The following is a 14,513-nucleotide window of genomic DNA, read 5'->3' on the forward strand; positions in this document are numbered from 1 at the left end:
TAAGGCTTCGTTCACATCTGCGTTGGGGCTCCGTTCATGGGTTCCGTCTGAGCTTTCTGTCAGTGGAACCCATGAATGGAATCTAAACTGAAACAAACGGAAACCATAGGTTTCTGTTTACATCACCATTCATAGGTTTCCGATTGCATCACCTTTGATTTCAATGGCGACGGATCCGGTGCAAATTGTTTCCGTTTGTCACCGATGTGTAAGGATTCCGTCATTTTGACAGAATCAATATCGTGGTCGACTGCGCTATTCATTCTGTCAAAACGACGGAAGCCTTACACAACGGTGACAAATGGAAACCATTTGCCCAGATCCGTCGCCATTGAAATCAAAGGTGATGCAAACGGAAACCTATGTGTTCCGTTTGTTTCAGTTTGGATTCTGTTCATGGGTTCCCCTGACGGAAGAAGAGAGAAGAAAATACAAAACAGGACATTTTACCTCCATCTTCGAATTGCTCTCGAAAATATATAATGGGTTCTGCAGACGCTGCCAGGACACAGGCTGCTAGGAGCAAGCACCACTTCATTTTTGGAGAGTTTTTAAATTCCACTTGACTATAAACGATCCTGTAAGAGACACACAAAACTGACTCATGAGTTTATCATCCTATTATCCTGTGGATAGGTGATGAGTTGATGTGGTGGAGTAACCCCTTTAAGTATGAGAAAGGGGAGACAAGACAACACACAGAATGGGGGGGATCACTTGGGACAACAGGTTGTGAGTTGCTACCGTCATGAGAGATGCCTAGAAAAAGGAAGAAGTGTAGACCTGCCATGGCCCCAAAGTTTTAAGGGTTCTACGTTTCCCCGTGTCAGGCCAGATAGTTTTTCATTCATCATATAATTTAGTCTCCGCTTGACCTCAGAGAAATCACGGGTCTGCAGATTCCCGTCTAGTGCTATAGATTGTTTAGCAGCCAGGAAAAATACTAAACCCTAGATGCATAACGGCATGCGGGTGGTTTAGTGGACCCAAACCTACTGACAGGATCTTTTTAAGAGCAGGCAACGGAGCGATGGCGGAGTGAAGTCGTGCTTTGGGGGAGCTCCGTGCAGCGGTGGAGTAAAGAGCAGTCAGAGTCCGTCTTGTACCGGCAGGAGATGCCCGGATTGCGTCGGGGACTAGGCTCAACACCCTCCCGCTCCTTATCGCGCTCTCAGACGCGCAGCACAAGTATGGAGCGCTTTTTGCAAGCGCCGCAAACTACACCGAGGCCTCCAGGTGTCATGGCGGATCCCACACAGCTGCCGGCCACGAGGAGATCAGATGGCACACTGAACATGCCTGCAGGCTCCTGCACGCTGGGACACACGACCGCATCACAGCATGGAGTCGCTTCTATTGAGGTACCGCCTGTGTCCCCTGCCCTTCCTCTCTCTGTGCTACCGACAGCTTCTGTGCCCCTGCCTAATATTGCAGAAGATCTGCCATTACAGCCATCCCTGCATGCGGATTTACATTCACTTAGGGCACTGATTCAGGCTCTCCCCACCAGACAGGATTTAGATACCCTGGTCACAAGAATAGAGCAATCCCACCAACAAGATATCGCTGCTTTAAAACAAGAAGTGGAAAGGGTGGACACTAGGATTGATACCACTGACCACACGGTTTCTTCTATTGATAGCACAGTGCTAGCTCTGGAGCAGGCGGCCATTTCCAACAGATCACACATGCAGTCCTTAGCACTCCAGTTGGATGATCAGGAAAACAGGGGCCGCAGAAACAATGTACGCTTGAAAGGCCTCCCAGATCTGGGCCTCAGAGATGATCTCTCGACCAGGATTACTGCCATATTTAATACGGTCACCAATAGACCTCTAGACGCTACATTCTTACTAGACCGTGTTCACAGAGTCTCCCGTCCCGGCCCGCACGACCCTTCAAATCCCCGGGACGTCCTATGCCGCTTACATTACTATTCTGACAAGGATCTAATTGTCAGAGGAGCATGGTCACATGGACCGGTGTCCATTGATGGCTGCAGGGTTTCGGTCTATCCGGATGTATCCCCGCGTACACTCTACATGAGACGTCTCCTACACCCATTACTGGAAAAGATCAAAGCGACAGGAGCCACCTATAGATGGGGACACCCGTTCCACGTGGTCGTCAGGAGAGAGGCATCTACTTTTCTTCTTCGCCATTTCTCGGATCTGGATGCACTATTCAGGTTCCTACAGATTGAGCCGTTTCCGGTACCGGATTGGTTGGCATTGGACCGGCCTGAACCGCCTCAACGTCGGCGCAATAGGCGCCCTAGCCTACCCCGTATCAGGCCCCCGTTCCGAGAGACACCGGGATCTCAACCGGACCTGTCGCTGCCGATACCTCCAGAGGCCTGAACGGGATTCCCTTCTGGAGATTTCGCCTTGACCACGTGGCAACGTATTGACTGCACCTAGTATCTTCTTGCCTCCTACAGTGCCTAGTGGTTCTTTTTCTCGGTCACAAGTGCCTTTACCAACCACTCCAAAGAAGGGGGTTTTTCTTTTTCAGCGGAACTTTGAGAGCTGCCTCGCTTATACTACAGCGGATCGCTGAGACTCCCCTGGGACTCATGATGCAGCAGTTGATTCCTCAATTATACTCAGAAACGTAGATATACTCTGGCTTACATTGTAACCTTCCGTTGTCCCTTGTTGTTGCTCTCCTCACCCTCCCCTCATTTTTATCATGTCTTGGTGCATAATATGTTTCTTGATCCCCTCCCCCCTCCCTTTCCCTACCCTCCCTCTCCCTCCCGCTCTCCTAATGGTGATCGGATGGGGAATGGCGCAGCGGTCTGGACCTTGTCGGCACCACTGCGCCAGTCTCTATTAATGTATATCGGGATGTTTTAATGTATTTTCTAGGGCTGAATTCTTTTCCTGTTAACTAATAGGTTATAAGATTGGCTGACGGGTACACTAATGGGGTAAGGGATGTATACGCCTGTATCGACTTTCTCAGCCCTCTTCTGCCTCTCCCACTCCTTGTTCCTCCGCTCTCGTCTGACGCCTAGGTGTACTCCTTTCCCTCCCCCTTTTTACCTATTAATGTCCCTTTAGCTTTACTGCCCTCATTGTAGGCAACGGTAGCTGGTGGATATCACACTTATACGATAATTTTGAATGGGTAATCTTTGTGGTTATTTACTATTGTTCTTGGGGAAAAGGTAATTGGTCATTGTACATAGGGCCCTGCTTGCAGAGCCAGGGGCTATAAAGTGTCGTTGCCTCCCTTACTCATCTCTTGGTGGGTAGCGGACAAGTTTGAATTTGTTTATGTTATTGTGCTGCCTGCTGCATGGGGCTCCCCCCCCCACTGTGCCTTTGGTTCTCCCTATCCCCGTTCGGTTACTAACTTTTTCTCCACAGGTTTCCATACCAATAAGGAGCCGGCCTTTGGACCCCTGTTCTATTCTTTCCTCCTTCCCTTGGTCTTTCACTTTTACCTTCTTTGCCCTCTCTCCCCTCCCCCTCCCCTCTCCCCGCCGGGGACATGGCAAGTCAATCCCAGAAAGAGCTGCGGATAGGTTCTCTGAATGTCAAAGGTCTGCATGGTCCTGGGAAACGATCCATTCTGTTTAACTTGTTGAAGGCTAGACACTTGCATGTAGTTTTTCTTCAAGAAACGCATCTGAGTGAGCAGAAACCCTTCAAGTTGTCTAATCTATGGTTTCCTCACGCTTATCATAGTTTCTCCCCTGACCCGAAATCCAGGGGGACGAGTATCCTTCTTTCCCGCTCTCTACCGTGGGAACTCCTGGACTCTCGCAGTGATGTGATGGGGCGAATGCTCTTAGTCAAGGGGAACATAGACTCCCAGATTTACACCTTTGCGTCCTTCTACATGCCCAATGTGGGACAAGGTTCTGCCTTGATCGGCTTTCTGGATGTGCTGGAGGAGTTTGGAGAGGGTACCATCGTTTTGGGGGGGGATTTCAATGTTGCTTTAGAGCCTACCATGGATGTTTCCACGGGATATTCGTAAATTCCACACTCCCAGCTGCGCCGTATTAAACGCGCGCTCCACGAACACAACTTCGTGGACACGTGGCGCTTACTACACCCAGCAGACAAAGACATCTCCTTTTACTCGCCTGTCCATGATGTCTACTCCAGACTGGACTTGTTCTTTGTCAAACACCGGTCTCTTCCAACCGTTCAAGCGGCCGACATTGACTCAATCTCTTTCTCTGACCATGCACTTGTCACATTGTCTTTGACTTTGCAAACTCCTATATTGCATCAATCCCAATGGAGACTCAACCCCTCGCTTCTCCAGGATTCCCTGGCCTCTTCTGATGTAGCGCGCACGCTTGACGACTACTTCGTCACTAATAACTCCTCTGATACGAATCCACGGGTACTATGGGAGGCCCACAAATGTGTGGTAAGGGGTACCTTCATTAAGCATGGGTCCCGGTTGAAAAAGGAGCGCGCGGTGGCCATTACCCGACTTCTAACGGAAATTAAGGCACTGGAGTTCACGCATAAACGGTCCCACGAACTGGAATGCAAAGTGGCGCTAATTCAAAAACGGGAGGAGCTACGCACCTTACTCCTTTCCAAGGCGAAAGCCACTCTCGCCAAATGCAAACGGCACTTTTATGAGTACGGAAACAAATGTAGCAAGTCTCTTGCCAGAGCATTGCGCCTCCAACAAGCGCACACTTATGTACCGTTTATAACAACCTCTCCTACCACTCGAGTTAATATGCCTTTGGACATAGCGTCGCAATTCCGCAACTTTTATGCTTCACTCTATGATACCGACTCTACCAATCCGGCCACGCTCTCGAGAGATTTCCGTGCAAATATTAAGTCCTATATTGCGGAGTCAGGCCTCCCCTCCCTGTCTGAGGAGGTTCTCAATGCGCTGGAGGTCCCAATTACCGCGCTGGAACTATCCGACGCTCTCAAGAACTCCGCCTCTGGTAAGGCACCTGGACCTGATGGGTTTACGCTTCCATATTATAAAAAATTCCTCGCTGTCCTTAGTCCGCATCTCTTAGCGTCCTTGAATTCTTTCTCTTCCGCCGCTCGCGTCCCACCTGACGCGCTCAGGGCACATATTGCAATGATCCCCAAGACAGGGAAAGATCCCTCTCAATGCGCAAGCTATAGGCCAATTTCCCTTCTTAATGCAGACGTCAAACTCTTTGCAAAGATTTTGGCAGGGCGTTTGGCCCCATTACTCAGTGGTGTCATACATCTTGACCAGGCAGGGTTCATGTTGGGCAGAGAGGCCCGTGATAATACCACAAAGGCAATCAATCTCATTCATAAGGCTAATCTATCTCGAGTTCCGCTTATGCTCTTGTCAACAGATGCTGAAAAAGCATTTGACAGAGTTAATTGGACGTATATGGAGGAAACTCTTCTCCGACTTGGTCTTGGTCCACAAATGATGGGATGGATAATGTCGCTATACTCTTGCCCGTCTGCGAGGGTACGCGTGAACGGGATCCTTTCGGAAGAATTCAACATCCACAACGGAACCGACAGGGTTGCCCCTTATCCCCCTTGATTTTTATCCTGACCTTGGAACCATTCCTACGGCATGTCATAGCGAACTTCGACATTAAGGGCCTAGAGGTGGGAACTCGGGTCGACAAGGTTGCAGCGTACGCAGATGACTTGTTGTTTTTCCTGACTAACCCGTCTATCTCCCTCCCGAATCTGATGCAGGAATTTCGTCGCTTTTCCAGTCTATCCAATTTTAAAATAAACTTTTCCAAATCCGAGGCCATGAATGTCTCCATACCCTCCTCCCTTCTACGCACACTGGAACAATCCTTTAGCTTTAAATGGAACTCGAAGGCGCTCAAATACTTGGGAGTGCGCATCCCGGCGGATCTTAAAGAGCTTTTTAATTTGAACTTCCCAGTGTTTCTTACCGAAGTGAAAACGGATTGTGCCAGATGGAGGAGGGGCACATTCACGTGGATGGGTCGCTGCACTATTTTTAAAATGAATATTCTTCCCCGATTACTTTACTTATTCCAAGCGCTGCCTATAGCAATTCCACCCTCGTTCTTCAAAGCAGTCAACTCTTTACAAATTTCCTTTGTATGGAATGGTAAGCCTTCACACCTTAGTCGAACGCTCTTGTGTCGGACACGGGAGGCGGGGGGACTGGCACTTCCTGACATCCGTTCATACTACATAGCAACTCATCTAGCGCGCGTTGTGGACTGGTGTAGACACTCCCCCTACAAGTCTTGGGTGGGTCTTGAGCAAAGCTTCACGGAGGCCCCTCTTCAGGTGGTTCCGTGGTTGCAAAGCGGACTTCTTAAATCCATTCACCAACATCCCACTATCAGCCCCACACTGCGATGCTGTTCTCTTCATAAGGTCCGATCAAGCCTTCTGCCCATCTGCTCTCCAATGTTTCCGATTCTGGGGAATCCTGCTTTCCCTTCAGGGTTGACAGATTCGGTCTTCCGGGCTTGGTTCACGTCTGGTATATTTAGGGCAGCGCATTTCCTTAAGAACGCGGAGTGGCTCTCCCTTTCGGAGCTGTCGCATCTGCCGGAACTCCAGCCTCTGGGCTATTGGCGCATATTTCAGCTCCGCCATTTTTTCTCTTCATTATCGTCTCCGGCTTTATTTCAAGAGTCTAGATCCCCGTTGGAAGAGATGTGTGTTGGCTCCGAACCAGCCCGTCACACACTGTCCACGATCTACCATCTCCTTCTAAACCCGCCGGACCTCCCCCCGCCAGGATACATCGCGGAGTGGGAAGTGGATTTGGGCATCAGCTTTACCGCAAGTCAATGTACCCGCATCCTTACTTTGGCTCATAAAACCTCGATCAGCTCGCGTTACCAAGAAGCCAGTTTTAAACTGCTCTCGCGATGGTACAGGACCCCGGTCCGTTTACATCGTATTTTCCCGACAGTTTCACCTCTCTGTTGGAGATGCGGGCGGGAAGATGGTACCCTCCTCCACACCTTTTGGTCTTGTCCGTTACTCGCAGAATTCTGGGAAGGAGTGAAGAGAGTGATCTCCGAGGTAACAGATACCAGTTCTCGTTTGGATGCGGCCTTCTTCCTCCTACATCATTGTGACATCCCAACAAATATCTACAAAAGCTTGCTGCTTCACTTTTTAGTGATGGCCGCTAGACATTGCATTCCATTAAGATGGAAAAACGTCTCCCCACCTACTCTGTCCCTCTGGGTTTCGATGGTCAACGACCTAATGCACATGGAGGATCTGACCTCAAGCGTTCATGATACTAACGCTAGGTTTTGCCTAACGTGGTCCCCTTGGATGGTGTTCCAGGACACTGACACCTATAAAGACATTCTGGGTGGGTTGGAAGTTGGTTGATAACCCGCAACGGATCGTCTTGGGTGCTGCAGGATCTCCTCGGTGGGGAGTGTTGCCCCTTCCTCCTCCCCTTATCCTTCTCATTAATCTTTCTTTATCTCGCTTAGTCTCTCTTGCTCCTTTCTCTCAGAGGGGAATGTCAATCAGATCAAGGGGGTGATGTCACATGTGGTTATACCTCCCTTGAGGTTTTCAGTATGTGGTTAAACACTATGTATCCTCATTATTGGTTATGTGCTTCATTTTCCTTTCTGTATTTGCTGTATTCTTGTTTTTTATTATGTAAAAATATGGTTGTCGGCCATGAAAATAAAGAATTTCAAAAAAAAAGAGCAGGCAACGGAAATTTCCAAATTAGTGATTAATAATGTTTGAAGTTTGTGTATTAATAGGACTGTCAACTGAAATCAAATTTAATTAGGTAAAGATCACTAAAATAACAGTGCCACCATGTGGCCATGTATGTAGCTACAGGAAAAAAATTCTGGGCCTTCAAGAGCTGATGTTGCCTCTACGGTCCCTGTATTCGTTTTTCAAATGAAGGGTTTTGTCTGAGATCTACTAAGAGGAACAAAAATTATTTGTTCTGTCTCTAGCAGATACTGAAGACTCTTGTAATGTCCGTGGCTGCGGGCTGTCAGCGCCACCCCCTCCTGACAGCCGCAGCCACGAGTCGGCAAGCGCTGGCCCCAGCCTCCTCCTCAGGAGATGCCAGCGCTCGCTTCCACTCACCTCTCCTGGATCCCGTAGGGTGCGCGCGCCCGCTCTTAAAGGGGCAGCGCGTGTACCGGCATTTTTATGAACTTTGACCCTGGACTATAAGAGGGGTCCAGCCCCCTGCTTCTATACCTGAACGTTGTTGATGTTTCCTAGTTTGTCTATGTGATGGCCTCCTAGTGTGTTTCCTGTTCCAGTTCCTGTTCCTTGCATTCCATACCATCCTGGTCGAGCACTGTGCTGTGCCAAAGTCGTGTCGTGCTGTATTCCACGTCTGACCTGCTTCACCTCGCCTGACGTGTACCTGCTGCCTAGTCCTAGCCGAGCCTGCCCTGCTGCTGTCTGAGCTGCCACAGCTACCTATACAAACTATAGACATTTACCTGCGCCCTGATGGCCAGCTGCCTTACCGCCAAGGCGGTACAGCTCAGTGGGTCCACAGACCCTTCGTGACAACTTTCCAGCTTTTGCCAGATTTAACTAGATGTACATTACATTATAGGACATTATCTGAACGTCTCTGTATAGCAGCCCTGCTTGGTTACTGCAGATCTGCTCCTATTTACTTGAATACAAGTACAGCAGCACAGCCGCTATACAGCCATCTATAAGCCATCTGCTTCCGGCTCCTAACACTGGCAGCTGGAACAGCTGATCTGTGCAGGGTCCGGGTGTTGGACCCCCACCGATCATATACTGATGACCTATCCTGTGGTTGGGTCATCAGTATAAAAAACCGGCCCATGACCAGCAGAAAACCCCTTTAAGGCTACGTTCAGACGTAATGGACAAAGGTTAAATCCGCTGAAAATTCCACAACAAATATGCAATAAAAGGGGCATGGTGCGGATTTGAAAATCTGAAGCATGCCCTAAAACCTGTAAGGATTTTTTACACCACATGTGCATACCTCCCAACTTTCAAGTGTTACAAAGATGGACATCCTATTTTTTTCCTTTTAAGCCACACCTCTAACCCTGCCCAATCCCCGCTCATACACACCTAGTTCAGCGCACACAGTATCATGCTCCTATAGTGCCTCCCCGCAGTATAATGTCCCCACAGAACCCCCACACAGTATAATGCCACTATAGCTGTCCCCCACACGGTATAATACCCCATAGTGCCGTCCACACATGATAATGCCAAATAGCTGCCCCCACACAGTTTAATGCCCCCATACAGTATAATGCCTCCATAGATACACCCATACAGTATAAAGCCAACACAGATGCCCCTATACAGTATAATGCCCCGCAGCTGTCCCCATTCAGCATAATGCCCCATAGCTTCCCCATACAGTATAATGTCCCCATAGCTGCTTCCATACAGTACAATGCCCACAGACACCCCCATACAGTATAATGCCCCATAGTGTCACAATGCCCCTGTAGATAGTGCCACAGTGCCCACATAGATTGTGCCAGTGCCCATATACCACCACAGTGCCCACATAGTGCCACAGTGCCCACATAGTGCCACAGTGCTCATTGTAGATAGTGCCACAGTGCCCACATATTAAATGCTAGAGCCCACATATAAAGTGCCAGTGCCCACATATTAAGTGCCCACATAGTGCAACAGTGCCCATGTAGATGGTAACCATATAGTGCCACAGTGCCCATGTAGATGGTGCCCATATAGTGCCACAGTGCCCATGTAGATAGTGCCCCACCCTCTTGAAGATGGTGCCACCCAGCCTGTAGATAGCGCTAACCCCCCTGTAGATAGCTCCATCGAGGCTCTCTCTAGGAGCAGAATCCCTGGCCAGAGTGTTGGCCACGCTTTGGCCGGGGATTCAGCTGCAGGAGGTGCCCCTGACGTCACCATCCTTATATGGACAGTGATGTTAGGGGCTTTAAGATGTCGGAATCCCTGGCCAAGGCATCGGCAACGCTCTGGCCTGGGATTCCGCTCCTGGAGGAGCTACTGACGTGATTGTCCATATATGGACAGTGACGTCAATAGCTTTTCCAAGACAGGACTTCCTGGCCAAAGAGCTTGCACTGCTCTGGCCCGGGACTCCATACTTGAATGCTGAAGCAGGGAGCTGACGGTTTCCTGCTTCAGCACTGGATTCAATTGTATATGCGTCCTGAGGATGCAGATACTGTTGAAACCGGGACATACCAACGGCTGCCCGAGACAACGGGACACCGCCTGGAATCTGGGACTGCCCCGCTGAATCCGGGACGGTTGGAAGGAATGCGTGTGAATGGGGTTTTGCAATACCCTATTCACTGGCATATCGCACTTACTTTCAGAATTTTGGTGTGAAATGTGCACTTAAAATCTTAAACACTTTCCACAGGTCTAAAGGTATCAAATAAGGCGTCAAACACATTGTGGGTTTTATGGTGGTCAAACGCTTGTTTCCGTATGATCTACCTGTCTCCACAAGATTGGCCTCACAGAATCAAAAAACTCCCATGTTGGTTCTGGGGCACTCTGCTTATAACTTATCTAGTTGATTGCATCCTACTAATGGTGTAAACTGGCCGCCATCTTGCTCGTCTCAGGACTATTTCCACTGCTTACCTGACTGTTTTCAGTGTTCCCTCTAAGCTGGAAAGTAAATTAAAGCAACATATTAATGAGGTCAATGCGTCTAATTTGTTCCCCTATTTATATTGATTATTGTATTTTTAATATTACTTGTTAAAGTCTTTTATATCATTGTTTTATATGTGCATGGATATATTGTCTTCATTTGTTCTTTTTTTGGTTTGCTTTACTGTAGCATCTGGCCACATAAAAAAAAAATCCACAGCAACAATAGCGCTGTATGTGAATCCAGCCCAAATCTGCCTTTTAGGCTGTCTAAATTCTCTAGCGTATAGCTTAGTGCTACTGATTGATTTTAACTATTCACTAACAGCTGCAGGCCACAGATTGCATGCAACTCAATGTATTCATTTGGACTGCTGCTGTAGCTCAATAGTTAAAGGCTATGTAAGCCTTTGAAAGGCAAAAATGTTTTGTTTAATAAAAAGTTTAATCAGTGTGTAACTTTGTAAATACTTTTAATTAAAACATATTTTTTTACTTTTTGAGACACAGCTGCTCTGTATTCTCTATACAGAGCAGCTGTATCATTCGCTATTCACTGAATTCATCAGTCCTGCGGACCTGACGGGTTCAATGACAGTGGGTCCTGCGTGTCCAGGACACGCAGGATCCGCCTGTACACTATCACATCTAAGTTCATAACCTACATGTGATCGTTTAGAGGTGGAGCCTGAGTGTCAGACACACAGGACCCGCTGACACTGAACACATCAGGTCCGCATGGAAAAGGGCCTTTACCCTGGCCTTAGAAATCAGATCTTGATCAGTTGAAATTTACAGATAAGTAATTATACCTCACATCAGTGGGACATTTGAGGTTTATTGTACCAAAAATCCATGTTCTTTGGTTGTCTTTCAATGAAGCTGGGGCGACAAATCGACAGGCATAGTCACATACAAATGAATTATTTCCTATGGGATTATCTGTAGCTGTGTCTAAATAATCGCTAGAAGATGCTGTCAGCAGTGCCATGTACATACAGTGTGTCACATATATTAATGTGATACAATGATTCTGTATGGCCCAATGGGAGCTGTGATGTCAATGTGTTGCCCCAGACTTACATATTACCACAAGGACTCAGAAAAATATACAAACCTATGTGCACTAAATAGTAATATATACCGGCTGGAAGCAAATATGCAGTTAGGAATCAAACAGTAAAAAGTAGCTGCTCCAAAAGTTGGACACTTGGGAGGTATGATGTAAGATAAATATATATACAGAATATTACATCATCGATGTATGGAGACTGTTTAAAATCATGGCCATTAAAGAAGAAACTAATACAGATACAATTTAAGAGACACTGAACTAGTTATATGTATCAAGATGTAGCTGAGCTGAGATTGTAATGTGGTACATCAAGTGCGATTTTCCTAGAGGATTGCCTTAAACCTTTTGAATCACCTTGAAGGGATTTTCCAACCAACTGCATTTATCATCTATGCACAGGATAGGTAATGAATGTATGATTGCTGGGGGCCCCAACACTGGGACCCTTACCGATCACTAGAATGGGGGACCCTGTTCATCCTCACTGCACGATTGCAGTGATGAGGATTTGAAATGGCGCAGTGAGAAATCAATCTCACAGCGATCGTGCAATGAGGATGAATTCTTGTGATTGGTGGGGGTCCTAGTGGTGGGGCACCTTGTGATCATATATTTATGACCTATCCAGTGAATAGCTGATAACCCCTTTCACTCACAGCGCATGAAAGAAAGTCAAATGACAATTTTAGTTTTGCCTCATATGTATACATATAAATATCTATATAGGAAGGGATGCATAGAAATCCATCATATACTATACAGTGATAATATTTGGTGATAAGGACAGAGCTTACCTGCAGATAAGTGTATTGAGGAGGCAGCAGGTTGTTGTCAGGCAGGTGATGTGCGGGACCCAGGTGACACTGCCTGGAAATAGATTCTACTCCTCAAACAAATTCTCAAACAGATGGCTCATTCCTATTGGCCAGGTAGGGCACCAGGCAGCCAATCACAGCAGACCACATGCCTAAAGATGCAAGATGCATGTAAGATATTTTATTGTTCAACCCCAATTTTATTCATATTATTATTACTACGGTGTCATTCATGCATAAACACTTAGAAATATTTATATATAAATCATATGTGATGTGTATCGTATTACTAACCTCTTTAATCTCTTTTCAGCAGCTGCAGGGCTATCACCCATCTTTCCTAGAGTTCTGAACGGTAAATCTGCATCTGCCTCATTATGATGATACATTATCTGATAATAAAAAGACAAAAATGTTCCCTCGTTCTCGCTCTAACAGCATAAAAAGTCACAAAATAACAAGCCAGATAGAAGTGCTCTTACTGATCTTTTTTTTTTTTAACTAGTTTTATTGAAAATAAGTTGTCAGAGTCAAATTGTCATATACAGCAGTATAACAGGATACAGCTATCCATCTTACTGATCTCTTTACATGGGCGCAGCGGTCTGTGTTGCTGCCCATTTGGGGGTGTAGATTGGTAGTAAGGGTGCTGTTAGGCTGTTCCCCCTGCAGGTATTTTGGTTTGGGGTTGTTGGTCACCATGTGGACATCCGCTCAATTTCATGGACCACCTTGAATAAGTTTGGATAAAGGTACAGTAATGGTCTTGGATTAGAAGTCTCGTGTTCATTTAAAAAAAAAGTAGCATAGCAGAAATAGAAAACTGTAAATATTGGATGGCACGGGCAGCTATGTTGTTTTTCTCTTTTTTAAAGGGGAACTAAACGTTCAACAAACTTCTGACATTTCATAGTGACGTGTCAGAAGTTTTGATTGGTGGGGGTCCGAGCACTGAGACCCCAACCGATCGCTAAAACGAATCGGCAGAGGTGCTTGTTTAAACGCTCAGTCGCTTAGTTTCTGTTCGGCTTTTTTCGGAAATCAATGTATCCGAGTAAGGGCTTAATAGAAAGTCTATGAGCCTGTACTCCGATACATTGGATTTCCGGAAAAAGCCGAACAGAAATGAAGCGGCTGAGCGCTCACACGAGCACTTCTGCCACTTCGTTTTAGAGATTGGTGGTGGTCTCAGTGCTCGACCGCCACTCTATTCTATCGCCCCCTCACAGAGGGTTCAGGGCCCTCATTCTCTCGATTACTGGGGCCCCCAGCGATCAGAAAATGATCACCTATTCTGTGGATAGGTGATAATTGCTGATTCTAGTACAAGGGTTAATGATCGCAAGTTGCCGTTGCACAACAGTTGCAAGAAACCTAAACCCGCTAGATTTCTTGTGACTGTCGCGTCAACTTGCGGGTCGCAACCTGATCACATTCATTAGTTGCGATGCAAGCGGCGCGACACAGCGGTTTCTAACGGAATGACGTCACGGCCAAAGTCGCCGTGTAGTCCTAGCCTAAATGCATGGGAATACCCACTTGAAATTACTTGTACTGATTTATATAAAGTTTCCAATTCTATATCAGTTTTATTATGGTCCCTACAAGTACTGCCCTGGCGTCCTTAGACGGTAAATGACTTGTGCACTGAGATAGTGGAAATATTTACAGCTGAAATGTCATGTTTAGCTACAAAGCTTGAGTAAAAAGAAAGAGGACGATCGAGCTGCAGCCATTTCTCAGCGGTGACGCTCAGCAGCATCGGCATCCGAGCTTCACCTAGCAACCACAGGATGGACCATTCCGTGACGTTGGTAACCGCGCCCCTCTCCCACTAAGCCACGCCCATCCTGCAACCTTTCCCGCCTCTTCTCATGACGCATGACGTACGTCCAAACGTCTGTTGTTATTCCACGATCCCAAGATGGCGTCTATCATGGAGGGTCCGCTGAGTAAATGGACGAACGTAATGAAAGGATGGCAGTATCGCTGGTTTGTGTTGGACTACAACGCCGGTCT

At 47.1% G+C, this 14,513-nt stretch overlaps 2 protein-coding genes across 6 annotated transcripts in view; one reads left to right on the forward strand and one right to left on the reverse strand.

The window, feature by feature from the left end:
* Window positions 1-14,513, reverse strand: part of LOC142657694 (calreticulin-like) — a 32,967-nt gene that overhangs the window by 18,351 nt on the left and 103 nt on the right. The window contains exons 1-6 of one of the 2 annotated variants that reach the window (XM_075832991.1): window positions 14,385-14,513; window positions 13,074-13,225; window positions 12,789-12,886; window positions 12,474-12,646; window positions 10,593-10,619; window positions 451-578 (exon numbers count right to left, since the gene is read on the reverse strand). The exon at window positions 14,385-14,513 is cut by the window's right edge and continues 103 nt beyond it. In XM_075832991.1, the coding sequence (XP_075689106.1) occupies window positions 451-538 (88 nt within the window). In that variant the 5' untranslated portion in view covers window positions 539-578; window positions 10,593-10,619; window positions 12,474-12,646; ... (1 more) ...; window positions 13,074-13,225; window positions 14,385-14,513. Of the gene's footprint in view, window positions 1-450; window positions 579-10,592; window positions 10,620-12,473; window positions 12,647-12,788; window positions 12,887-13,073; window positions 13,226-14,163 lie in introns of both variants that reach the window. The other variant, XM_075832990.1, reaches the window with a different exon arrangement.
* OSBPL9 (oxysterol binding protein like 9) overlaps window positions 14,352-14,513 on the forward strand; it is an 86,635-nt gene continuing 86,473 nt past the window's right edge. For 2 of the 4 annotated variants that reach the window (XM_075832983.1, XM_075832986.1), the window contains exon 1: window positions 14,352-14,513. This exon is cut by the window's right edge and continues 16 nt beyond it. In XM_075832983.1, coding sequence (XP_075689098.1) covers window positions 14,419-14,513 — 95 coding nt within the window. In that variant the 5' untranslated portion in view covers window positions 14,352-14,418. The other 2 variants (XM_075832987.1, XM_075832985.1) reach the window with 2 other exon arrangements.

This window comes from Rhinoderma darwinii, chromosome 7 (genome assembly GCF_050947455.1).
Source record: "Rhinoderma darwinii isolate aRhiDar2 chromosome 7, aRhiDar2.hap1, whole genome shotgun sequence".
Lineage (NCBI taxonomy): Eukaryota > Metazoa > Chordata > Amphibia > Anura > Rhinodermatidae > Rhinoderma > Rhinoderma darwinii.